Source organism: Echinops telfairi, unplaced genomic scaffold (assembly GCF_000313985.2).
Source record: "Echinops telfairi isolate 266 unplaced genomic scaffold, ASM31398v2 ScPeMD7_60;HRSCAF=208, whole genome shotgun sequence".
NCBI lineage: Eukaryota > Metazoa > Chordata > Mammalia > Afrosoricida > Tenrecidae > Echinops > Echinops telfairi.
The window spans coordinates 5,325,988-5,352,920 of NW_022103958.1; the positions used below are offsets into that span (position 1 = coordinate 5,325,988).

The 26,933-nt window shown below is 49.5% G+C and overlaps 1 protein-coding gene and 1 pseudogene across 12 annotated transcripts in view; one reads left to right on the top strand and one right to left on the bottom strand.

The window, feature by feature from the left end:
* The window catches only part of PHF21A (PHD finger protein 21A), a 212,722-nt gene that overhangs the window by 182,928 nt on the left and 2,861 nt on the right, over positions 1–26,933 (top strand). For 8 of the 12 annotated variants that reach the window (XM_045291077.1, XM_045291079.1, XM_045291080.1 and 5 more), the window contains 8 exons: positions 92–181; positions 5,364–5,657; positions 12,903–12,992; positions 16,745–16,796; positions 17,512–17,591; positions 18,063–18,123; positions 20,453–20,616; positions 25,996–26,151. In XM_045291077.1, coding sequence (XP_045147012.1) covers positions 92–181; positions 5,364–5,657; positions 12,903–12,992; positions 16,745–16,796; positions 17,512–17,591; positions 18,063–18,123; positions 20,453–20,616; positions 25,996–26,151 — 987 coding nt within the window. Of the gene's footprint in view, positions 1–91; positions 182–5,363; positions 5,658–12,902; positions 12,993–16,744; positions 16,797–17,511; positions 17,592–18,062; positions 18,124–20,359; positions 20,383–20,452; positions 20,617–25,995; positions 26,152–26,933 lie in introns of all 12 variants that reach the window. The other 4 variants (XM_004708324.2, XM_045291084.1, XM_045291085.1 and 1 more) reach the window with 3 other exon arrangements.
* On the bottom strand, positions 14,768–15,532 carry LOC123521784 (annotated as a pseudogene).

Consider the following 26,933-nt stretch of genomic DNA (forward strand, 5'->3'; position numbering starts at 1 on the left):
AACAGTGCTGCTGAAAATTCTTTGACTGATGTCTACTTTTGGTACTGAATAGCGGGTCTTCCTCTGTTTGATTGATCTTTCTCTTTTTCAGCAGGTTCAGGCAACACCTCCCCAGCCCATCAAAGTACCACAGTTTATCCCCCCTCCCAGACTCACTCCACGCCCAAACTTTCTCCCCCAGGTGAGTAAACCGTGACCAGCCCTGTGGTGGGTCTGGTGGGACAACAGTCTTCTGGGTGCTTTTCTAAGGAGCCGGGCTGAGATTGGTCACTTCAGCTATATACAGATCCCACTCAGCTAAAAATGCTGCCTACTGAATTCTGTACTTTGAAGAAGCTTATTCTTATCATTAGGGCCTCTTAGCTGTGGGAATGAGGCAAAGGAAAATTACCTGGATTTAAAACAATTGCAGCAACACCATTATAAACCTTGTCTTGTTAACCTATGATAAGGATTTGCCCAAAATCTGCTTGGCACGAGGGAATGAATACGATCAACACTTTCCATTGCTTCCTATGTGTTAGGTAAGCATTGGACCGCTAACCTAAGGTCGGCAGTTCAAACCCACTGGCTTCTATGATGGAGAAAGGTGAGATGAGACTTGGCTCCTGTTAAGAATTTACAATCTCAGAAACCCTGAATAGGGTCCCTGTGAGTCAGAATCAACTCCGTGGCAGTGAGTTTGATATTTACCAAAGAAATTAGGGAAGAGAACAGGGGCCATAACTGAGTCGTAGAAACCATTGTGTTGTAATCTGGAAGGTGGTGGCTTAGAGCATCACACTTAAGCACAGAGCCTGGCCTGTAAAGGTTTGGGTGAGAGGTCTCCACGGGGCACATGCTGCCTAGGCCCAAGCCCTCTGCCTTCCCAGACCCTCTAAGGGTGTTCTTCTAGCACTTAGGCTGCACTCACCAGCCTCGTGGAAGAATGCCAATTGGCTTCCCTAGTAGAAAGGCTGGAGTTTCTCTTTGGGACCCAGGGTTCAGGTGAAGAGGGAATGGAGAGGGCCTTGTGGTCTGCAGCACAAGTGGTTTCCGAATAGCCTACGGGGGCTGAAGGGGGGTAGATGGGCAGTGCTCACATGAGATAAGAGGACCGTAGTAATTTAGCAGATAAATTAAACATCTTCTCAGTGTCATCTTTTAGTCTGAGCCCTGGAGGGAAGTCAGATTTCAAGACAGGCAATTCTTTGCCCTCTGATAGCGTAACGTAGGAGTGGTTGAGCCAATCACAGGACCTGATGCTGCGAGAAGTGCAGGATAGACTGAGAACAGCCTGCAGCCCTGGCCTTGCTCCTTCAGGTGTGTTTCTCTGTTCCCCAGACTCGGGGAACATTTGTGAGACGGGGTTTGCGTCCCTTCAGGGTGCCAAAATTGGCGTTTCAACATGGTGTAAGTCAAAGAGCACAGAATTTGGGAGGCAAGGGCTACAGAGATGGGAAACACACCACTCTTAGAAGTATATATAAGTCTATATGGGGAGGGTATGTTGAGAAACAATAGCTTCATATTTCTGTTTAATAAAGAATTCTTTGATTTTTTTTTAATTCTTTCATTAAAAAAAAAATTTAGTAATACTTTTTTACTTGCCTCGGTATATCTATATGAGTACTGGTTACTACTCTGATTCTGCAGCAGCACAGGGATATCTTAGATTCAACTAAACATTCAGACTCGCAAGACTGTCATGGGCTACTAGACTGGGCATCAGCCTGCTTTGCGTATTGGAGGTCAGAAACCACAGCAGGGCAGCTTCAAACATTCCTCTTCGCTAGATGTCCTTACAGCAGCCACGATAGCAGTCCATACCACCATCCAGAGATGGCCAAGGTCCAAAGAGCTTAGATCTTTATCAGGAAGGTCAGAGTCACACTAATGGAAGCCTTGTGCCCTGTAGGAACCCAGAATATCTTGCAGCAATTCCATAGGCATGGTTTTGCAAAGGTGATGCCGAGTTAAAAGCGTTGCTCCACTCAGGATGCCCAACTCAAGGCTTCACATCAAGCATTTATAGTTTTTACAGTTCAGGTTCGATGTACAAATAGAAGTCACTTTTACTTAACATGAGCAATGTTGCCTGGTAACATAGTTGACATCCTCACCCTTACCGGTTTCCAGGGGAACAGAGCTAGAGAGTAAACTGAAAGCAAAATTCTTGTGCATAAGGATAAGGGATTTTCCCCATGGAGTCACAACCCAGAAAGTGTAAAAACCGTGGCTTAGAGAAAACCTACTGTGTTAGGCCGGGTTGACTAGAAAAACAAATCCAGTGACAGTCATAGACGTATAAGAGAGAGCTTTAGAAATAGAGGAAAGAACCAGGAGGCAAAGGACATTTGTAGAGGTCTAGGTACAGGCATGTATGTATGTAAATATATTTATATATAACAAGAGAGGAATAGATCTATGTACTTATATCTATATGTTAAGAATTAAGGTTGCGGATGGACATTGGGCCTCAACTCAAGTACTCCCTTAACACAAGAACACTTTGTTCTAACAATCCGGCATTCTGTGATGCTCACCTTCCCGACACAATCGTTGAAGACAAAATGGGTGCATAAGCAAATGTGGTGAAGAAAGCTGATGGTGCCCGGCTATCAAAAGATATACCATATGGGGTCTTAAAGGCTTGAAGATAAACAAGCGGCCATCGAGCTGAGAGGCAACAAAGCCCACATGGAAAAAGCACACCAGCCTGTGTGATCACGAGGTGTCAGTGGATCAGGTTATCAGGCATCTAAGATAAGGTGACCAGATTTTAACAGTGGTAAAGCGGGGCACCATTGATAAAACTCATATCCTGGCAAAATAGCCACATGGCAGCCGAGAAGCGTATACCCTAGCTTGCCGTGCATTCTTTCCAAAAATCGGGACTTTTTAAAAACGCCGCGGGATGCGGGGAAAATTTGTTAAAAATCGGGACTGTCCCGCCAAAAGCGGGACGTGTGGTCACCTTAATCTAAGACTCTGAGCAAAATCATATCCAATGTGAATGGGGGTTGGGGGTGCATGGAGTGGAGACCCAAAGCCCATCTGTAGACAATTGGATATTCCCTCACAAAAGGGTCACCAGGAAGGGATGAGCCAGTCAGGGGGCAGTATAGCACCACTGAAACATACACCTTTCCTCTAGTTCTTTAATGCTTCCTTCCCCCCACTATCATGACCTCAATTCTACCTTATAAATTGGATTAGACCAGAACATGCACACTGCTACAGATAAGAGCCTGCAACACAGGGAATCCAGGATAGATAAACCCCTCAGGGCCAACAAAGAGAAAAGAGATACCAGGAGGATTAGGGGCATGTGGGGGTAGAAAAGGGGGAATCAATCACAAAGATCAACATGTATCCCCCTCCCAGTGGGACAGACAACAGAAAAGTGGGTGAAGGGAGACATCGGTCAGTGTAAGACATGAAAAAATAATAATCATGTAAATTATCAAGGGTTCACGAGGGAGGGGGAAAAGGAGCTGATATCAAGGGCTCAAATAGAAAGAAAATTCTTTGAAAATCATGGCAGCATATGTGCTTGACACAATGAATGTATGGATTGTGATAAGAGATGTAAGAGCCCCCAATGAAAGTATTTAATAAAAAACAAAAACAGGAGAGAGAGCTTTATATCAAGAATTACATAATTAGGTATCAAGAAAGCATCCCAGCTCAGTCCAACTCAAGTGCGTAAGTCTGATAATAGTCCATAAATCCTTCTTCAGATTCACACAGTCCCATGCAATGATGCAGAATGCAGGAAAATCACAGGCTTGTGGGTGCAAAGTCTTGTGGATCCAATGGCAGTGGCTCTGGCTGCAATCCTGGTCAGCCAGGAGGAAGATGAAGACAGAGTGGGGGCGGTTCCCAGGGCCCTCCTTATGAGAAGGCTACGCCCACAAGGAGGCACCATCAGGCTGTGACCTGATTGACAGGTTGAATACCACCCCTACACTTGGATATATCTTCAAGTTGACATGAAGTTATGGGACTGCCACATCCAGTAAGTTGTTGGAGGCTCCACAGCAGCTAAGCCTGTATTTGAACCCAGACAAGGCTGACCCTCCATTTTTAGCCACAGTTCCCGCTGCACTTGAATAAGTCCAGTGTCAGCTGGGGTGGTGCAGTTGGATGGACAGAAGCTGACAGGTGGAGACGTGTAGGGACTAAAGGTGGAGTAGGAGGAGTCAAGGATTACTGAATCTTACAAATGGAAGAGAGCTGGAGGGTGAAAACGGATGAGTTTTGAACATGTGTTGATTTTGAACTTCATGGCAGAAGTGCAAGTAGCGAGCTGTGTCACAACAGGCCGTGAATGTGACTCCACGGGTCAGGAATTGTCTCTAGTCCAGAGGTACAAAGTGTGGGCATCATCTGTGTGTAGATGGCATGGGGTTCCATGGGAAACTCCCTAGAAGCCCCAAACTGGACAGCGAAAAGAATAAGCCCACAGAGGAGACCAAGATGAGAAGTGCCAGGAACAGGGAGCTTGAGGGCACACACGGGGCCAGAATGAGCAGCGGGTAGGCAAAAGTTTAGACTGCTGCATTCAAAGTTAACAGTATTCCTACCATGCTGACACAGGTCCTGGTGGGTGCAGTCTCTGAGATTAGGTGGTTCAGCCAGTTCTTTGGCCTCAGCCTGAAGAGGCAGCATGGGGCATAGGCGCGAGCTGAGGGCTTAGCGTCAGAAGCACTGTGTTTAGGCAGGCCAGTGAAGTGAAACCAGAACAGACCCAAATGTTTAAAACGTAGATCATCAAGAATCGGAACGGCAATGGGAAAGCTAGAGGCCAAAGCCCTGGAATGGGAAACGTGGACGAGGCCCACCGAGCCCTTTCTGGAGGCTGGTGCAGGAGCAGAGGCGCTTGCCAGGACCATGAAGAACACACATGGAGGTAGCAACATAGTCAGCCACCAGCTTTGAACCGGACAGCTGTTTTTCACTCAGACAGCCAAAGATTGCGTTACTGTGCAACTCGCACGCTGCCCTTCTTTTCTAAGAGATTACGTTTCTTGCAGGGTTTCTGACCCTTAATTTTCCCTGTTCTGGTTAACATTCCAGTTTGCCTGCATTTTTCAAATTCAGGTTCATTTCATGACTGCCTCTTCACCTGTGACAGACGAACCAGTTCAATGCCTTGATTCCATGGCCATATTAAGATCCTAGGAGTTGGTGAATGTTTCCCAAGATTATGTACTCTTAAAATCTTGTATTAATAATGCCAGAATACCTTTACTAATACATAATTGTCTTAAAATACCATTTCACGTGCATAGTGTGGAAGATTTGGCCATGTCTTGAATCTAGAGGAGTTTAGAAGTTCCCTTAAGTAACGCAGCAATTGCTCTCTTTTTCTCCCATAGGTTCGACCTAAACCTGTGGCCCAGAGTAACATTCCTATCGCCCCAGCACCGCCTCCCATGCTTGCAGCTCCTCAACTTATCCAGAGACCCGTCATGCTGACCAAGTTCACCCCCACGACCCTCCCCACGTCCCAGAATTCCATCCACCCTGTTCGTGTCGTCAATGGGCAGACAGCAACCATAGCCAAAACGTTCCCCATGGCCCAGCTCACCAGCATTGTGATAGCTACTCCAGGGACCAGACTTGCTGGACCTCAAACTGTGCAGCTTAGCAAGCCCAGCCTTGAGAAACAGGTACAGGCCAAATGCGCACCTGCTCTGGGCAGTAGGCTTGCCACGGAGGCAGAGAGAGGCTAACATGCATGCTTACGAGGGCTTTTCTTCTCCTCATGACGGCTCGTGACCTGACTTACCCAGTGACAATTCCTCCACAATGCAACACTGCCGTTCTTTCTGCAGAAAGTTTGTTGGGTCGCTTTCCCCCACCATCCCTTTAGAGATGGGTTCAGATTCCTGTAGGAGCGAGCTCCCCCTGCTGGTTCTGTAGCAGAATCCACAGACAGGCTCCCCTGCCTGCGTAGAGAACAGCTGAGCTAGTAAACAGAAGGCGCCATATTCGATTCTGGCCCAATAGGAATCCGGTAGAGGATGTCCTCTGTGGTGGGCGGTCAGGAAGAATGAGCACAGCTCGGAGAGGAATTTTATTTCAAAGTCTATCTCTACTGAAGAGCCAGAGAAGAAAACTACAGTTTCTATTAAGCAATCTTTTAATTCTTGAGCGTGCAAGCATCTTAATTAGCTCAAATGTTGAAACATTTCCATTGCATTTTCCAAAATGGTCTCTTTGAAAAATGAGGATAGATTTTTTTTTCCCAAATGAGAATAAATAAGTACAGGTTACTACCTCCAAAAACACTGGAGGATCCTATGCAGAAAAGCCTGTAAAATGACAAAGTAGGTGTAAGCCATTACCATATCCTATTTCAAGAAAGCCCCTCGGTGAGAAGGAAGCGTTTGGGGAAAGGAGAAAGCAAACCAAAAACAAACCCACCTCTGTCAAGAACGCTGCTTTAAAAAGCCATCGACCTATTGCTCATTGCTCAGGCTTGAGTCCCCACTCCTCAGAAAACAGTCTCTGGTGACCCTGCCTCTGGCTTCTGGATGGCTGACCAGGATTCCGAGAGGCTGGCCGGATGGTGGGGAGCGGAGACTTCCTGCTGCCTCGGCCTTGATCAGAGGAACCTTCAGTGCAGAGCACCCTGTGCGCTCCCCATGTGGCCCATAAACGCAGTAGACCTTGGCCTTGAAGAAGCTGGGTGCCAAAATCTTTGTGCTTTGGAACGTTCAGCTCAAACCCTGAGACGTACTCTTGAGCATTGAAAACTAAACTGCTCGTGCATTTTATGTTAGAAGTTTCCAAACTCTCTTAAGTTGCAGTGGAACTTAAATCGGGAAATCTTAGGAGTACGAGGCTCGCATGTGGGTCTGGGTGGCGGGCATTTGGAGGTCACTTGCCCGCATGAGCCTTTTCAGCCCATTGAAGAAACTCTTGAGGAGCCTTGGAACCCCGAAAATTTGATTTCGAAACATTTCAGATGGCTTGCTTCTCTTTGACCCTTCCTGGTAAAGTTGTGGGGAGTGGGGGTGGTTGTTTGTTGGCTTTAAAGAAATACCTTTCTCCAAGAAAACCATTTTGTTTCATTTAAATTCATTTTTTAATTTTTTAAATCACAAAGACAATACGTGTTGGTTGTAAACATAAAACCCAAGCAGTGCAGACGTGCTTATTGTAGACAGCACCCCTCCCCACTGTCCACAGAGTAAACGCTGAGTAACTTGCTGTGGTCGGTGAAGGTGAGATTCCCTCCTATTTTCTGTGCGTGGGCTCACATTTTTAAAGGGGAAAAAGTACATATGCTTTCATTTTATAACTTGCTTTTTCCCACTTAAGAGATCTCTTTTTTGTTTGTTTGTTAATCATTTTATTGGGGGCTCGTGCAGATCATCACAATCCATCTATCAGTTGAGTCGGGCATGTTGGTACATATGTTGCCCTCATTTTTTAAGAGGTCCTGAATATCTTTCTATATCACGGCCCCTACATATTCATAGAGATTTGTTTTCATTGTAATATCACAAAAAGGTAATCATTGAATTCTTACGGGTTTTAAAGAATTATTTTTCATCAATAAATTGCATGCCCTCTTCATGTCTAGGTAAAGGAGCTCCATCCGTGCTGTTGACGTTTTCAGGCCCCGAGACAAGTTGCCAAGCTCCGACAGCAGCATGCCCTTTAGACCAGACTCGGTCTCAAAATCCTCACACTTCAGACCCTGTTCCTGGCCTTCTTCCTTAGACATCACTTACAGCCCCTGAGCGCTCTCGTACTGGGCCAAGGGTGAAGCAGTGTCAGTACATACTTAGCCACAGAAGTAGTCTGCCTTCTTACAGAGTCATCGAACCTGTGTGCGACATTCTTCGTACAACCAGGCTACATGTGTTCCTTTCTGTTTTCTACTGTGAGCTTTTGAGTGGTAACTCCTCATTTAATAAATGTGCAGGGCCAGCTGCTGTGCTGCATACATGATGTCTATGGACAAAGGTGGCTGGGCCTATACTGTACCCTCAGGGAGTTCATTCTCTAGTACTGCAGAGCAGGCACGGGGGGTTGCCTCCAGGGAAAGGAGTTGTGTAGGTTTGAAGCTCCCATGCTGGTACAGGAAAGGGGAAAAGCCGTATCACTTACCACCCTGGTCCCACTTCTCTTGCCATACAGCCTACTTCCTGAGCCATCTCATAAGGAGCCCCTGTCACAACTAACCTTAATGGAAGCCCCACTGCATTGGAACTGAGAAAACAACAAGAGATGTGGAGTTTGAAGAGCACTGAGCCTGGACACAACTGTTCTTAAACTGAATGAAGTCAGCCAGCCCCCACACTACCTTCTTTTCCCCCTGGTGCTGCTCATCTCAAGCCAGCTCCAAAACCGGACTAACAGGTGTCAGTTAACATTTTAAGCAGGCCTTAAAACCAGTTCACTGCTGTTTGACCACCTCCTGAGAACTTGCCTTTCCTCCCCAAGTATATCAGAGGTGATGGACATTTTAACCAGATCCTTCTGTGAATCTTACAAATCTCCAAGTGATTCATATTTCTCACTCTCCACCCCAACCCTGACTTGCAGGGAAGGCTTCTGTACACGAGCCCCCCAAGGCTAAGCTGGGGGCAAATGGCTGCATTGCCACCAGGCTCACCACTTCCTTGTAGATAGATCTTGAGGACTACACAGTGGTCTCTAAGAGAAAAAGTTCTTAGAATATGAGGGCCGATTTACGAGAACAGCGTGCGGCTGTGAGGTTCCGTGTCCTGCTTGGGGAGATGCCACAGAAACTGTTGTGATGTTGACCACGGCTGACGTGGACAGCATGGTGGGAAAAACTCAAGTGTACAAGATTTTCAGTTTCGTTTTCATTGTTTCCTCGAATGGAGGGGACATGAAAGGACAGTGATTTGACGATGTAGAAATGAAGAAAAAAATGAGGGAGGTGGTGTCAGCCACCCAAACAGATGAGCTTGAAAAATGTTTCCAAGAATAGAATCGCAGAGTTGACAAATATGTTAAATGTGAGGGAGAGTACTTTGAAGGTGATAAGGTGGTTTTGTTTTTAAAAATTTTAAATATGTAGCTTTGGGAAAAAAGTTGTAGGTTTTCTGGGGTACCCCCTCCTGTAAGCCAGTATAGTATTCCCCTATTTCAGTCTTCCTCACGGGACACTTGTGCTGCTGACTCCCACCTCCAGCCTGTTTTAACAGTGGTGCTGTCCTTTGGCATATAGACCTAAGTGACCAAACAGGATTTGCGTTGTCTTTCAGTAGACATCTGACCGTGCGTATTTATTTGCAAACACTTAACTGATGGCAAAAGCCTTGATGCAGCAGGGGTTAAAGCACCTGACTGCTAACGAAGAAGTCAGGTGACACCACAAGCCACCACATGGGAGAGCAATGTGGCTCTGTTTGAATGTTGTAGCCTTGTAAGCTGGGGCAGTTCTACGCTTCCTGTAGCCTTTGAGTCGGAGTTGACGCAGTGGCAGTGGGTTTTGTTGTGTGTGTCAATGGGTTGGCTAGTGATTTGCTTTTTGTTTTTAATTTTGATTATCCATGCAGCCCAGTCTCAGAAGATGACTTTGAAATTCCAGCCAGAAGTGGTTAACTTAGCCCTAGACCGTCCAAAGCTTTCAGATTCTGTTTTTATAATACCAAAACACCAGGAGCTACAAATTCAGATGCCCTTGAGTGCCAAGGAGGACATGGCCTGCCTTATGCCACCCACACAGTCATCACTGTCTCCACGTGTGCAGCCGCCTCCCCTCCACGGTTCCCACTGTGCTGTCCAGTCTCCCCATCCTGCTGAGCATGTTTTATACAGTTGTTTTTGAGTGTGTGTACGGCAAACCCATTGTTCTGATCTTCCTCAGAGACAGGTTGGTTTGTTCCCCTTGTGAATGTACTTTCCTGGGTCTTTGTCCTGACTTGGAATTTTTGTGTTGAAAGCCGGCTATTTTTAAAAACATTTTAATGTGGTAACTCTAGAAAATCATTTTCTTCTCTCAGGGCGTTTGCTCTTGATTGTTGAGAGCTCTGGTCATCAGTGTAGAGATCTTTTTTTACTTAAAAAAAAAAGCCTGCCTTCCTTATCATGTGTGCGCACTGGAGTATTTGATTATCTCGATGGTCAGAGTCAGCCAGCGACCTGACAGATATTTCCTTAAGTGCCTAGAGCCAAAAAGAAGAGTAAACTTTGAAACGAATACTTTTCTGGTGTTTGCAGAGCCACTCTGAGCCTGGGCCGCTCCAACAGTCATCTGACCAGAACCCTCCCTTAGCCTTTACCTGCAGCCAGATGGACCAGCCGAGGGCCCTTGCGGGGCTCTTGTGAGCACGTGCCCAACGGCGGGCTCAGGCGATGCACTCTGATTCCCCAGCATGTGTGGTAGCTCCTCGAAACCTTGACTCCCCTGAGTCGTCCTCCTCAGCCTTCGCTGCATACTTTGCCACCACTATCCCGACTGGTGGGCTCTTCCTGGTCTTCAAATGCCTTCATCAGCTGCCACATGGAAAACCACGTTAGCCCTGTGGAGTCAACTAAAGGCCAGGGAACCCCCCAGACCAGTCAAAACAAAGAACCATGAGTTACAAGCTCAGCCTTCCCTCCCCTTACTACCATACCACAGAGGAAGCCCAGGCACCATCTCCAGGGCCACTGGCAGTGTGGGGAATGGGGTCTGGTAGCAGGTAAGCAAAATCCCACAGCACTTTCTTACAGAGACGTAGCAGCCTCTTCAGTGAGCACCCCCCCCCCAGTTGTTAGGAGCTCTGGTGGTATGGTGGTTTAGGCAGCTGCAAAGTTGGTGGTTCGATCCCAGTCCTCAGGAGGAAGATGGGATGCCTGCTCCTGTAAGAGCAGCTTGCCCGTCCTACAGTCTCCGAGTCGGTGGAGGCTTCCTTGCTGGGCGTGTTTTATCCGATTCCAGAGTGGCACAGACCCTGGTCCCGGCATTCCTTTCTTGATGGCATCCATAGCTGCCCGGTGGAAAGATTCACTTTGGGAGCATCATCGCCATTTCCATAGTGGTAGATGCCCATCCTACATTTTTCAGTGGGTTTGTTTTTAATAGCGTAAAACACCAAACAGTCATTATCATTTGTTGAGCATCAGGAATCGGGTTGTAGCCTGGCTCAAAGTTTCCCCCAGGTTTGTAATCAGCGTGGTTGGCCAGGGCCACAGTCCACTCAGATACTCTGGGCTGGGCGAGCCGCGTCCACGCTTGGTCCTGGTGGGAAGCAGGCACGGAGGCCTCGCTGGCTGTTGTCAGATTTGTCCGGTTCCTTATCACACGGGGCCTCCTCTCCGTAGTGCTGCCTGTGACGTGGCAGCTGCCTTCCCCCAGAGGGAGATGCTCCCCTTTTGGTATATTTTAATGCTGTTCGGTGCTCTTTATCACATGTGGTATTCTTTTTGCATCAGAGAGAAATGTGAACCTTAAGCCCGCTTGCCACCCAGTCAATTTCGACTGATAGCAGCCCTCCCTACATGGGGTTCCTGAGGCTGCAGACCTCCAGGGAGCAGGCAGCCCTGCTTTCTCCCATGGAGTGACACAGGGGGGCGGAGGGGGGAGGGGCCTGACCTTGCGGGTGGCAGTCCAACGCTTGTCTGACAGTGCACCCAGGCTCCTTTGGTAGTTCCTTAATGGAGAGGAAAGGAGCCTTGGTAGCAGTGTAGTTTGGGCATTAGGTTACTAACTGCAAGGTTGGCAGTTCAAGCCCACCTGCCACTTTGTAGGAGAAGGTGATGCTGTGAACTCCAGTAGAGATGTACTACCTCAGAGACTGTAGAGGGCCGCAGTCAGTCAGAGTGGAGAGTAACTCGTTTGCTCTTCTCCAGGGACATTGCCTTAGAAGTAACCAGTTCCGAGGAGCTTTTCGTCTAGCCGGCTGCAGTGGGATGAGCTCACAAAGCCTTGGACAGAGCAAGCTGTACGAAGATGAAAAGCGGGAGGGGCGGGGAGGGGACCGAGAAACCGAGGGAAGGGTCTTTGGGGCCGTGTCACTTCTTCCAAGCTAGTAAAATATGTCGCAGCGTAATGATTTCTGAGAACTTCCGATGTCCTGCTTTTAGGGCTGCAGGCTTGAGTTGGCTCCTGCCCATTACGGATCCAGACCATTGCATTCTCGTGCATGTGGTTGCTTGTTGCCAGATGTAAAGACCAGCAGCAGCTATGTCTCTTTAAAAGTAAGGTTTGTACCGACGGTTTTACATGCGCTTTTGTAATAATCATCTCAGCGTTTACAAAGGCTTCATCGACTGAGCTACCGTCCGAACAGGACCGCCCGTGGTCTGCACAAATGCAGTGTGCCTTTGAGGGGAGATGCTGCTGGTACCTCCCGAGTGAGTGGATGCTTCTGGAAGAAGGGCTGAGGCTCTTCAAGACATCAGCCTCTTATGGATGGCTCCCCGTGGTCACTGAGCCCCTCGCATGCAGTCAGATGTGTGTGATCCTGGAAGTGAGGGCCGTTGTGCACCCGCTCCTACATGATGAAGAAACGGTTCTTAAGTAGAAGAGCGTGCACACTAGGTTTGTTTTACAGTCCAGAGCTTAAGCCTGCTGTGGATTGGGGTGCGACCCTCTGTTCAGCAGTGGACTTCTTCTGGGAAACGACCCCCCACTGACCCCCCCACCGCTAACAGCAAGTCCTGAGTAAAATGCACGGAAACTGTCAAGACTTCATTTTTAATACTGAAGAATTAAACTGGATTTTCCTTTTTGTACAATTGTTTTTACAAGTTAATATTGATAGGAGATTTGGGGATACCAACTGACGCTTTATATTTCAATCCTCACCCCTCACCCCCCAAAATTGAAATCCATCATGTTAATTCTGTTATTAATAGGCCTCCAATTCCAGTGTGTTTCTTTCCTTCTTTTTGGCTGTGCTGTTTCACCTGCCTTCTGAAGTGTCGTGTCACCTCTCTCCTAGACCGTGAAGCCCCACACGGAAACCGATGCAGAGAGCCGAACCGCCACCCCACCTGCTGCGCCCAAACCCAGGCGGGAAGAGAACCCTCAGGTGGGCACCCCACCCCCCACGTCCTGCAGCAGACGTCGGTCTGGGACTCGTGCTTGTTCTTCGTGGAGCCTTTCCTTGTGCGTCCCCTCCCACAGTCATGTCGTGGCCAACACAAGGTGGCCCAAGGCAAGCCCCCTAAGAGGCGTCACAAGCTGCATGGTAGTGTGCAGCCATCTGGGCTGGTTCCTAAGAAAGCTTTGTGATGCCATTGTTGGACACATTTGAAATGTAAGATGAATGATCATTTCCGCAGCTCTGCATCCCTGTTGATGATAATGTTCTGTTTGTCTCTGCCAGCACCCGTGAGGTGTCTAGTGCACTCCGCCGCTGCTTCCTGCTGTTACCAGTCACAGTTATGAAATGGACATTTGTGTAAATACAATTGTGTCCCATTAGATCCCTAAGTCCCAAGGGAATCGGGGCCTCAAAACTTCAGTGAAGTTCTGCGCTCCAATGTTCAGAAGTAGGGATGAACCCAGGGAGGTCTGTGCTGCAACTTAGAGAGCACCGGGAGGGTTCTGCCTGTGAGGCTTTTGCCCGAGCACCTGTAGAGTGTGGCTAGGTGTTAGGATGATGACTGTCTGAGAGTTGGATTTTATTAAACCAGTCTGCCATTTCCCTCCATCCCTGGTGCATTCCATGTAATGCAGGAGGCCATCAAAGCTTCGTGCCTTTTTTTTTATCATCATTTTATTAGGGGCTCATACAACTCTTATCAAAATCCATACACACATCAGTTGTGTAAAGTGCACTTGTACATTCATTTTTTAAAAAGCAGTGATTTATTTAGCCTGTCCAAGTTTTTCTAAAATGAGTATAAAATAGAATTCTTTCTGATAAGAAATAGATTACATTTTAATCTTATCTCTAAAGAAGGGACCAAGACTTGAACCAAAAACAAGCCTCCCAGACTGCTGTAAAACTTGTAAAACCAGCCACAAAGCTAATGACTATCTTGCTGGAGGAGAGAAAAGAGAGCCAGCTCTTAGCAAAATGCTCTTACCCTAGTTAACTAAAGGAAGTCTCTTATCAAGCAGTATGGACCAGGAGGCTGATCCTGTGTACCAGCAGAGCTATCCCCTCAGATGGACGGACAGACAGAACCAGTAGATTGGAGGGGGGGGGGGTGTGGTCTATGTGTGTGATATATACATAAAGGAAACTTACTTGAAACTTTTTTATTCTGTATCACTGAAAGCCCTTTCCACTGGAGAAGAGATTGGGGGTTTGTTCCAATTATTTTCTGACAAGTTGTATCGGAATGGCCAAAAGGGGTGCTCTTACTTGATTGAAAATGGGTGGACGTGAGTATCAGCCCACGCTCTTCTTTATTAACAAAGTAATTTTGATGGTCAGCCTTCTAGTCTTGATTAAGTTTTGAAGGGATCATGAAAATTAGAGAAACATTTGACAACCACAAACGTGCCATTTCAGTGGTCAGTATGAAAAATGAGCAGTGAGTTCAAGACCACTTTTCTTTCTGAAGTAGTCTGGCTCTCAGGAGGTTAGGCGACCACGTAAGTTGTCTGAGTAAGAGGCGAGCAGTGTGAGCAGTGTTTTCCGGGACTCGGACAGCAGCAGCAGAGGTGTTCTCAGGTGACCTGCTACAGCGTGTGCCTTCACACAGCAGGGTCCTGAAGACCCTGCACCTGTACCATCAGTCCAGGCTGGTGGTTTTTAAGACTGAAGATACGATGTCAGGGTTTTTTGCAGGGGGGTGGCGGTGGTAGGGGGGAAAGGCTCGATGCACTTTATTATTTTTTATATAAAATCGACTATGTGGTACCCACCGCTGGAGCCTGGGTCCTCTGCACGGAGACTCTGGTGTGGGTCTGCACAAGATGGTCAGTGAACTCCTGGTAGGGAGATTTGGTGAACACTGTCTCTTTCCAGAGGTCAGCGGTCAAATAGGTCAAATAACTGTCGGTCCTGGAGAGGGCATCAAAGGAGGCCTTGGTGAAGTTGCTTAGGGTGGCTGGGCAGCCCTTAGGTGAGGTGTAGCAGTCATCAATCCCTGCCATCAGCAGCAGCTTCTTGGGCACAGGGGCTGAGATGATGCCAGTGCCCCTGGGGGCAGGGATGAGATGCGCAAGCACACACACACACAGCGGCCAGTCACCTTGCAGGGGACCATGTGGGGCTTGCCGATCTTGTTGCCCCAGTAGCCTCGCTGCACAGGGACGAGGGACAGCTTGGCCAGGATGATGGCCCCATGGATGGCGGTGGCAACTTCTGTGGAGCATTTGACACCCAGCCGATGGGGCCGTTGTTGTCCCCCATGGTAACAAAGGCCTTGAACCTGGTCCGCTGGCTGGCTCTGGTCTGCTTCTGCACAGGCTCACGATCTTTAGGACCTGGTTCTTGAGGGCCATCCCCAGGAAGAAGTCAGTGATCTCAGACTCCCTGATATCCGGGCGGAAGAACAAGTAGATCTCCTCCAGGGACTTGATCTTCGTGTCCTTGAGCAGACGACCCAGCTTCCTGACAGGGAGCCACTCCTTGTCTTCGGCTTTTCCTCCATGAGCTCCTCCTTTATCCATCAGAGAGAGAAAGTGATGCTGTGTTGTTTGCACATTTAAAAAACCACAGCCCCAAAGCAAACCAGCAATCAATCCACTTTTCTCTCCAGCTTGGAAGCAGCCAGCCTTCCGCTTGAGGCTGTACTATTCTAATCCACTCAGCTTCGGATGGAGCCCGAAGAGTGGGCTTCTGCAAGGAAAGAGCTCCAGAATGCCAAGCGCAGTTTTAAAACAGTATGACTGTCACATTATCCACATATAGTCTGGTCAGCAAGAAGAGTTGTACAATCGCTACCACAATCAGTTTTAGAACATTTTTTCCTTGTACTTGTTGTTAATTAGCTCCCCATTCCCCCTACCCACCAAACCTCCTTTGCCATACCCCCAAGAAACTATTACTCCAGTTACTGCCTCTCTACTTTTATCTACCCTGGATTTCAAACACACACCCTGTAACAAAGGTAAGACAGAAAAACTTCAATCTAAAAGAGAGTAGAAAATATTAGAAACTAGAACAAATTTAAAATTGATCAATAGGGAGTTCAAATGACAAGGTGTTAGATTTTAACATAACTATCTCTTCAATAATCCACTATCTAGTTTACTCTGCATGATAACAAGGATATTTACATCCCTGGTCTGTGGTCAGAGGGGATGCACCAGAGGCTTAATCCATGTGTAATTTCACCTACACTTTTGGAAACAACTTTTAAATGGCTCAAAGGGAGACTATACCGTACTCGATCTCACAATGCTGTCTGATAATAAGGCTGTTCACATTCATTGGAGGCTTAATCTAGATGCAAATTTAATTGAGAGCAATGAAAAATTCTTAAGCAGAATCACCTGCTGCCATTCCCCAAAATGTTTAGCTTTGCATCGTGTTGTCTAATCAGTGGGAATAGGATGTGACAAGGCCTGACCCCAGTGTGACACGTGACATACTAGTACTTGGGATTTGGAGCCTGTTATGCGTGCAGCAGCATCAAATCCTCTTCCCTCTCAGTGAGAGAAAAAGCCTGTTGTCCCTCAGGAGGCTGAGTCCCGTCGTGCAGAAAGTAGAAGACGGAGGTTCCTGTGGGACCAGCGAGTCTCCACTAGGAGTGAAGCAGTCACCCCGCCTCTTGGGCAACCCCCCTGTTGGGCTGGCTTTCTCCCAAAGTAGACCTGCATGCACTTGGCTTTGTGGTAACCCGCACTAAAGTGCCTTCTTCTTTTGTTTCTCCGCCACAGAAACTTGCCTTCATGGTGTCTCTGGGGTTGGTAACACATGACCATCTAGAAGGTAAGAGAAGGACCCGTGTTGCGGCCTTGCCTCTGGCCCAGAGCAGTGTTACTGAAAGTGGCGTTTGCTCGCATTCCTAGCATAGAACACGGGAGCACAAATAGGGGATGAGTCAACCAGGGTGGATTTTGAATTCCCTCAGAGGAAACCTGGCTTTCCCTCTGTCTACTGTTCAGACACTCCCTTTCCCATCATTATCCACACTGCTGCCCTGGGCAGCCCGTCCTGCTGCTCCTGTTTGGTGACTTCTCGTCGCATCATGGGACTGGTATTTTTCCTGACAACACAAAGTGGCAACTGCCTGTGCTAATGACAAGCCCTTATAGATACCGTCACCTCACTCCAGGCTCTGAGAATCTTAAGAACAGTTACAAAGCTGTACCTGCCCTGGTTATTTAATTCGAGAACGGTGAGCTGTAGTTGGCCCTGTCTGGTCCCTGGATGAAGCTCAGGCACACCTGAGTGTACAGGGACCCAGAAACAAACCAGGACAACTTATTTGCGCTCTCGGTCCCAGAGAGCTCCCCGTGGGCAGCGTGGCCCTACTCTCCCAAAGCATGGCAGGTCATGCGTGTCTGCTCCCAGCAGGGCAAGTGCCTCTGCCTCATCCGTGGAGGATGCAGTGTGCCCCAACTGAATCAGTCGATGAAACAGTGCAGTTAAGCTTTTGGGATTCTCCATGCCTCATCTCTAATCCAGTCCTTTTCCCCCCAAGAAATCCAAAGCAAGAGGCAAGAGCGAAAAAGAAGAACAACGGCCAACCCCGTGTACAGCGGAGCCGTCTTTGAGCCAGAGGTATTCCCGGCCAGCACGTGGCCCTGCCGCCCTCCCTGCTCCGCTTCTGTTTTGTTCGGTGCTGCCCATCCCAAAGCCTGCTTTTGAGCAGCACCCCCTTGGTGACTGACGACTTTGTGAAGAAATAGCTTTTTCTCGGGCTCACAGCTTTGCTCATTTGATTTTCAGTCACAGCTTTCTCCTGGGGTTTTTGTTTGTTTGTTTTGTTTTGTGTTTTATGTCCTTTACAAACCTACCTTAAAAAATAAACTCATCCCGGCTTGACCATAGCTCTTACCTGAGGCAGACCTGGGTCTCTCTCAGAGCCACGTGAGTGCCATGAAACCCTTTACCTCGGAGACGCCGGGTAACTAGCACTAACTAGTTAGCATGTTGGCCTGCACGCACGCTGTGCTTGCTTGTTAGCGTGTCCAGAATGAGCAGGAACCGTGCTGTTCAACCGCTCACCTTTCCCTCCTTCTATCCTCTAAGCGTAAGAAGAGTGCCGTCACGTACCTGAACAGCACAATGCATCCTGGGACCCGGAAGAGAGGTGAGCGCCTCTGTGCCTCTCCCTCTCCCTGTCCCTTGCTCTGGCTCCTGCCCCTGCTCTCCCTGCCGTCCTTCCTCCCTCTCTCCTCTCCTCGGGCCTGTCTAACTCCCGTATCCCTCGAAGATAGTTTAGTGGGTCTTCTCTGAGAGGGGGCAAAATCAAGAGTTTGGTTTCTGATCAGAACCCCGCATGCGGAGTCAAAGCTGACTTCCTTGGGGTTCTGGCAGAGCTGACCCGGGAAAGGCTGAATGCAGTGTTTCTGCCCCAAGCCTACCAAGCCATCCACGAGTAGCCAGGGAACAGAACACCGCCCTGCAGTCGCCGAGCTCTTCCTCCTGGTGTCTAAGTCATCCCCGGAGCTCGCTGCCGGCGAGGCCAGAGCCTACGTTTCTAAGGGCAGCCGACTTTCCAGGAAGGGTGGCGGTCACCCGCACCCCGAGAGTTAGACTAGTGAGAGGGAGCGTGTCTCCAGCGAAGGAGGAACTGGGCTCCCAGGGCAGAGATTTCTCCAGAGCCCTGTTCTCCTGTTTCAGAGCTCCCACCCCCACCCCGAGAGGGGACACGTTCCACCTCACTCTTAGGGCAGAAAAAGCAGCAGCAGCACCATCTCTCTCGGTACAGGTCTAAATAGGTCTTAATAGCTCAGGGTTTGCGCTCATAAACAAGCTGCCAGAATTGCTCTTTGAGGTCCGTAATACATCCCCAGGTCCCCTCTCGGCAGGATAATGTGTCCCTGAATCACAGTTCCAGGCTGCAGAGGGTGCAGAGTGAGAGCAGCAGCATGCTAATGTTTGCATGTGCACACGCTGTCTCAGAGGTGACGGACACCCTTTGTGTGCCTGCACACAGGACTGCGTTGGTACGGCTGCCACTATCACCCACAAAAAGACCCCAGACCCTCCCTCGGTGACCCGTTCTAATGATCGCTGCAAAGATTTAGTTGGGAATCCTTGAGTCCTTGCATCCCTTTGATCTCTGGACTACAGTGTCGTTTTTCATTGCTTTGGTTGTGGCAACGTTCCGTGATCTCTGATACATTTCTTGGAAAGGAGCCCCCAGCCAGAGGCCTGCAGGTGGGCAGTATCCGCTGAGAGGACAGGGGTTAAATGGGCCAGAGAGACGGAGACCTCTTCTGCCAAGGTCAGAGGAGGCGAGTCTGCATCCACAATGTCTGGGATGAGCCTTCCCTGTGTAACAGAGCATTCATCTCTGCCTCCCCTTCTAGCTGGAGAAATTCCCCAGAAGAGACAGACCAGCCAGAACCTGGCCGTGTGCGGTGGACCCTGCCAGTTAGAGCAGTTAGTGATGTTGGGCTAGTCTGGCAGATGCATGCCTCTTGGGTGTGACTGTAGAGCCCTGATTCTCCATACCACGGGCCTGTGCTCGGAGGCAGTATTAAATCTCCTCCCTCTCCTTCCCCTCATTGGTATGTCGGGCACGTATATTTGACCATTCACAGCTTAGGAGCTGTGAGCGAAGGAACAGACTGAGGTGTTTCAGAGGCAGGGATAGGTGTCTTGGATTCAGCTGCCGGCCAGAGGGCGCATTTACAGACCCTGCAGTTTGGGGCAGAATGCTCTTGCCTAAACCAGGTGTCCCCGTTCTCAGCGTTGCAGATGTGGGTGGCCTTCCTGAGACAGGAACAGCCCAGTTCTTAGATAGGTAATTGGCCAGGACATTTAGGGTGGTAAGTGGAAAGATCGCGTTCAGTCAGTTGACGGGGGCATCCGAGGCCAGAGCCAGCCCCAAGCTTCTGTTCAGCTGCTAGTGTCCGCCGAGATCCCAGCGTGCCTGCACTGGCTCTGCCATAGGCCAGCAAGGCCAAGAGGAGCCACCTGAGCTCTGCCTCTGTGTGTTTGTGAGCAGGGAAGTGACGAGAATGCAACCAGGGAAGAGCGGAAAGCAGGGATCCCAGACGCATTCCTTGATGAGGGCTGAGAATCACTAATGCAACTGTACAGAATGGTTAGACAGAAAGCTTGGAGAATGGGAAATAAAGTTTTTTTTCTAATAGAACAAATTGGATTCCAGGCGTTGACTCTCTCCCAAATTGGGGTAGGCCCAGAACTTCACCCTCACTGGGCCCAGCCACCTCCTTTCACTCGGCCAAACTCTCCAATCCTCGCCTCTTTTGAACTAGCTGTTTCTAATGATGTTTAAATCTCTGCTTCTCGTCCTCTCCTGGAGACTGTTGTATTAACCTTCTGTCTGCTACCTCACTTCCTTTCCATGCTAGCCAATGAGGAGCACTGGCCAAAGGTATGTAAGGTCATGTTCCCCCTTTCTTCCCCTCCCCCTCCCCCTTTTGTTCCCCTCTCTTGGTATATAGGTCGTCCTCCAAAATACAATGCAGTGCTGGGGTTTGGAGCCCTTACCCCAACATCCCCCCCATCCAGTCATCCTGACTCCCCTGAAAATGAAAAGACAGAGACCACATTCACTTTCCCTGCACCTGTCCAGCCTGTGTCCCTGCCCAGCCCCGCCTCCACAGACGTAAGTAACCCGGGGAAAGTCGCGCTCTCTGAGAGCCCGAACGGGGAGAGCCGTGGCCAGCTCTTGTCTCCTTCCCACCTCGCACCACTGCACCTACCCGGGGAACAGCAGTCATGCCCACAGGAGCTTCCCGATGGCACGGAAGACAGCTTTATTCTGGGTCCGAGGTCCTTCCAGGTCCCTGAGAGGCGTGCTAGACGCGACGTCAGGAAGCGCTGTCTGAGTTTTCAGAGCACAGTTGGAGCTGCTGGGAATTCAGTTCGCAGACTGTGGGCTGAGATGATGGGGCAGTCAGCTGGTGGAGTGGGGGGTGTGCAAGACCTGTCCTTAATGTTTGGGAGTGGGCACAGTGAGCAAGCCACCGTGGCTTCCTGTTGTGTGCAGAATTCAAGAACGAGGTGGTTTTTTGCCTTCTTTAAAGTTACTTTATTGAGCAGAGTTGGTCAGAAACAGGTTCTTGGAACAGTGTCACATACTACTCAGTAGTCCTTCATCCAGACACTTCAGGAGTGGGAACCGGCTCCCTAAGCCCTGAGATGAGTGTTCATGAAGCAGTGAGCAGCCTTCCCTTCAGCCATTTACTTAACAAGTACTTGAGCATGATGCGGCTGCAGCTCTGTGTCTGTTCTTCAAGCTGGGGACACTGCAGGGGGGGAGGCCAGCCCCTGTGCCCTCCTGGAGCTCAGCCTCCATGGGGAAGAAGCAGATAATGAGCAAATGAGTCTATAACACATCGAGTCGTGGTGAATGCAGCAAAGACAAATGAAACCATGAGGGGCATGGGGAGTTGTGGCAGGAGGCTGCTGGTTTATGAAGAGTGGTGGAGAGGCTCTCAGATAGGGAGTGAAGGAGCAATCCACAGGACTGGCTGAGGGAGAGGCATTCAGGCAGCAGGCACAGCTGTGCAGGAGCCTAGAGGTGCAAGTGTCCAGGTGTGCTGGAAGGGGCAGAGCAGGCGACCGCGCACGGGTGGGACAGGAGACCAGGGGGCGGGCGGCAGGTCCCGTCTGCAGGGCCTGTGGCATTCACTCACCTGGAAGCATAAGGTAGACTTTGCAGGGTTTTGAGTAAAGGAGTAATTTTTTTCTGCTTCATTTTTCATTTTAGAAAATTTCAAACCTACAGAAAAGTTGCAGTAGCAGTGCAAGGATGAGCATTTCACCTAAATGCACCAATGCTTAACATTTTCTTACACACACACACACACACACACAGTTTCTGAAGTAGCTAATAGTGAGTTCTGAACATCATGAATCTTCACAGATCGCCCCAGAGGATAAGGGTATTTTCTTATCTACCACAGAGGACAGCCTCCTAGACTATAAAAGCTCTTACCGAATGTATGACCGTTAGTATTGATATGATATTATTGTATAATAAACAGTCTACATTCTGATTTCTCCAATTGTCCCAATAATGGCCTGCGTGGCACTTGTCTCCCCACCCCAGGATCCAACCCAAGATCACGCTTAATATCTATTGTGTTGTTATCTCCTTGATCGCCTTTAATCTGAAATGTTCTCAGCTTTTCTTTGCTTCTTGTGGCATTGGCATTTCTTATAGGCCAGTTGTTCTGCTTGGACTGTGTAGTTGTTTCCTCGAGACCAGATTTGATCCTTGAAAAGGGATGCATTTTCGTGTTCATGGGCACCTCGGCTCAGCACGACACAGACTCAGGTGTCAGCTGGAACTTGTGAACTTGCATCATGTCATTGCTTTCGCCAGTGTTCTCTTAGAAAGGTGCGTGCTGTCCTTTGGTGGAGATGGCTCTGAGACTGTGAGCATCCTCCACCACCACCTTGACTCCAACAGATTGCTGCCTGGTCGTTTTAGCATCCTTCCACAGTTCTGCACTTGTACTGTTAAGGTGTTTGCCAAAGCGGCTTGGGTTTGAAAGGGCGCACTGTGTATGCAGTATGGAGCCGAGGCTGAGGGGGCATAGGGAAACTGGTAGGGGGCTGTTGGCATCATCCTGGCAAGGCGATCGATCAGCTGATGGCTTGGCCTGCGAGCAGTAGCGATGGCAGAGGAAAGGGATGGGACCTGCATGTGTTTTGAAGAGCAGCCAGCAGCACTGGGTCGTGGGGTTTGAGGAAAAGGAAAGAGTGAAACTAACTCCAGTGTTCCTGACCTGAAGAACGACACGATGGAGCCTGCCCTTTACTGAATGGGGATGCTGATGAGTGAGGGGTGAGGAGGGAAACCAGGAGCTTCGTTTGCACATGTCCCATCCCCATCTCCATTTGGGAGGCCCATTGCTTGTCTCTGACCATCTCCAGGTCAAGGGTCCCCTAGACTTAGGGGTTCTCAGAACTTACTGATGGCCTACCCCTCTCCAAAGAGCAAAAGAAGAACATGTAGACATTTGAAGCCAAACATGCTCTGTCTTCAGCTGTTCTGGTCATGACTACCAGGAGTCCCTTGTTGGCTGGCACAAAGACCACCAACTGTCCTCAGTTGCAGCATTGCCAAAGGGTTGCCATCTCAGAACGTGGTCGGGCTCTCCCGCAGCACGGCCGGTGCTGGAGACAGGTGCTGTTGTGCGGCTCCTTCCGTGCGTCGTTTTCTTCCTTTCCCTTTGCCTGGGGGGGCGTGTTGTTTTCTTTCAGAGACTCAGCTCCAAAGATGGCCTCGGAGCAGCTCACAAACTGAAAAATTCTGTCCAGCCCCACTCAAAGTGCAAATAGTTTGTTCTTTTCAGAAATCTAAAAGTAAAAGAAAGCTCTTCTGAACCCACTGAATATGTCCACACCCTCTTAAGTAAAGCCGATGGAATGGATTTCTTCCTCTTGTTCTGTCTTCTTTTTTAAAAAGATAACTCGCTTCTACTTTTTCCCTCTCCCCACGGTGGCAGTGATTAAAGTCCGCGCCCAGAGCTGTATGTGTACTGCTGGGTAGCATGGCTCCGGCAACATTCATTGAACAGTCAACCCTGGCGAGGCAGGCATTTCCTGGGGACCAATAATCATCTGAAAGGAGTTGGTAATAAGCAACTGGACCCTCATCCTCAGGATGTACCTTGCGGCCACTGTCATCATTCTTAAGAGACGAGAAGATATGTTGACTTAATTACAACATCCCCCCCGCTCCCGCAAATGATGACATTGCAATTGATAACAGTGAGGGTGATTCCAGAAAATGTACGACCCGGGTGCCTGGCAGGCCATCGTAGATCAGCTTCTTTCACCTCTGGATTGCACTGCCTCCGTGGAAGCCCTCAGCTCACTTGGAGCGAAGAACATGGATAGACTGAAACTGTGGGCTGCAGTTCTCAAAGTGTGGTTTGGAGCAAGGGATCCTTGCGGCTCTCGGGAGGCCCATGGAATCAACACTGCCTTCATAATAAGCCAAACCTGCCACTTGCCATTTTCCCTCTCACTGTCTCGGGCGTTGTCCAGGGAGCCTCCCAGAGACGCGTTACGTGCGAGGCTGCCTCCACTGTCAGCTAACAGATTGTGCACTTCTGTGTTCTTGGTTTTGAATCTCTCACTCGCCTTTTTTGTAACTTCCTGGGAATCCATAGTTATTTCAAAACAACACGTTACGAGTTAATGGAAAGCAGATCTTGAGAGCTCTGGTGCACCTAGACAGAAGTTTTTCAGGGCACGGTCGGGTGAGCGTTGGACTGTGCGCCACAGGTTCAGTGGTTCAAATCCCACACCAGCTGCTTCCCGGGAGAAAGAAGAGGCCGCCTGTTCTTGTACGTTTACAATGTCGGAAAGCCTGTCAGCGTCACTGTGAGTCAGGGTCAACACAGTGGTGGGGCTGTAGGTTGTAAAGGGTTCCAACACCGGAAAGATAGAGAACTGCTTTCGGATATATAAACAGAAGAGGATGTTTTCTCTCCTTCAGAAAGGAATTCCTGAACCTTTGCTGCTTTCTACTCCTTGCCTTTAGCTTTTTGATGTTTTCTTTAACCTGGAGCCCTGGGAAACGGAGCAAAACTCCAGTGACCCAAACCCATCGTCTGGATAGGCTGTCCAGCTTACGTCCTCACTGCTGGGTCCCCACAGCTCACATCACAAAGCGTCTGACGCCCACCACGCCATGTGTGAGGTGTCTTTAGGCTGCACGAGTCCAGCACAGCCCCTTCAAGGAGGGCTGGCCTCCCCAAGGGAAGCATGCCCCTCAGACCGGTTGTGAGAATGGAAGGGGAAAGGCAGTTAATTGGGGTGAAACTCTGCACCCCTGTGGGTGCTGAGAAGTTAAATTGTGAGGCTGAGTTCTGTAATCCGTTGTCTTCCTGCCAGAGATGACATTTCCTTAGGAAGAAATCAGTCCATCCGCACTGTGGTGCACCGTAGAACTGTTCGCACGCAGCCCGCCTTCCGGGTGGCCAGACCCCCTCTCAAGTTACAGGGAAAGTGGTCTTTCTTTGACAGAGGCACGATGGACTTACGGAGCTGTCTGTGGCTTCTCTGAGTGGCAGTGGTGGTGGGAGCCTGAGAGGAGTGGCCTTGCTCGCTCTCGGCTTCCTGTGTAGTGAGTGTGTCAGGCCTTCTGGAAGAATGGGCTGGAAACTCAAACCAGTGCTGTGGGAAAGGGCCCGCTGCAGGTGGTGGGGCACACCTGGCACCCTCCACCTCTCGGTCACAGTAGCGGGAATTCCGGTCGGCGAGCCGGCTGGAGGTGACTTGCAGGAAGAGGCCTCTCTCGGAGCTCCTCTCCTCTCTGTGTTCTCCTCTCCAAATTCTACCCACGTCCACTTCTTCCTGGCGGGACCTTCTGTGCCCAGAGCCCCCGCTCCTTCACCTGGGGAGAACGGGCCGAGGGGACTGGGGCTGATTCTGCTGGAGTGGACTGGGGCTGATTCTGCTGGAGTGTGTCACAGGAGGAATAATGGACGAGCTGTGTAACAGCACATGTCAAACACTGGTTTAAGAGAACGTTCGTTGTCAGCTGTTGCTTGGCTTTTTGAATTCTTCACGTCGGAAAGCTCATACAAGTGTAATTTGCTCCTGACTTAATCTTCCCGCACTTGAACTTCCACTCCATCTTTTGTCTGTTGCTCTCCCTCTCCTTCTACATTCCCCTCCCCTGCAAAGGGATAAGAACAGAGGATCGTTCAGACCACCTGGGAAATGCTTTGACGAGTGGAGTTTTAGGGCTCTCTGCTCGGGTTTGTGAGTTGGACTCAACAAAAATGTACTGAATGCTGGGCTCCGCCTGGGGAGTTCCTTTTGCCCTGCGAATCTACTTTCCGATTAGGAGCGCTGCCCCCTCAGGGAGCCAGGGCTGTGTGGTACAGGCGGGGCCGTGTGCCCCTGGTGGTGCTGCGTCCCGTGCACTGGCCACCAACTGCCCCATGGCACGTGCATGCTTCCCGATGTCGGCGTTGAAACTCTTTCTCTTCTCTCACCTCTCTTCTCTATTCCGTAGGGTGACGTCCATGAGGACTTTTGCAGCGTTTGCAGAAAGAGTGGCCAGTTGCTGATGTGTGACACGTGTTCCCGTGTGTATCACCTGGACTGCTTAGACCCTCCTCTGAAAACGATCCCCAAGGGCATGTGGATCTGTCCTAGGTGTCAGGACCAGGTACTGTGGTCAGATAGTGGGGAGGGCTGACGAAGGGAAGATAGCACGGTCAGGCCACATCAGGCGTGCGAGGCTCCTCGCTCTGCAGCCACGCCTGCCTTCTCCCAGGCCCAGCATCTCACAACACTCGCTCCTGACGAAGCGCTTCGTCTGGGACACGAGGCGGGGGCTCCAGGTGCAGGTGCACAGAGAGCCCCCTGCTTGCTCTTTGCTTGAAATGACTTTTCTTCTCTTGACCCTGAAGAATCCATAGGGCCTCATTTTCTGAAAAACCATCCAAGCTGAATATGTAGTCTTGGAACTCGTTAAGTTGGGAATGGGATCTCTACAGGAAGGTGTGAATGGGGTGTTTAATTTACACGACAGCAGTTTCTCCTCTGTGGGCGTCAGGCTCAGAACGAACTACCCTGCTGGCTGGATATTTCCGGCATGAATGGTCTGGTGTGCTCCCTCCTCCTCTGCTTGGGTCTTCCCAGCTGTCCATAGGTCTTTACGTGGTTGTTACAAACTGTTGTCATGCGTCTTTTAGGCAATAGGTAAGCTGTTAAAATTAGTCCAGTCACTTGGTGAGCTCTGGAATCTCACTCACCCCTGAGGAATCCAGACTGGAAAGAATGCTGGCTTTCCCCCTTGGAATCCCAGCGTGACGCTATCTCCATGGCCAGGAGACACACCTAGGTCTCTTTCTGATACTTCCTTGTGACCGCGGTTCCTTGTCTAGTCAGGGTCCAGGTGATACCTTTGTATTGAAGCTATGAACGTCCTTGGTCAGGCTGACTTTG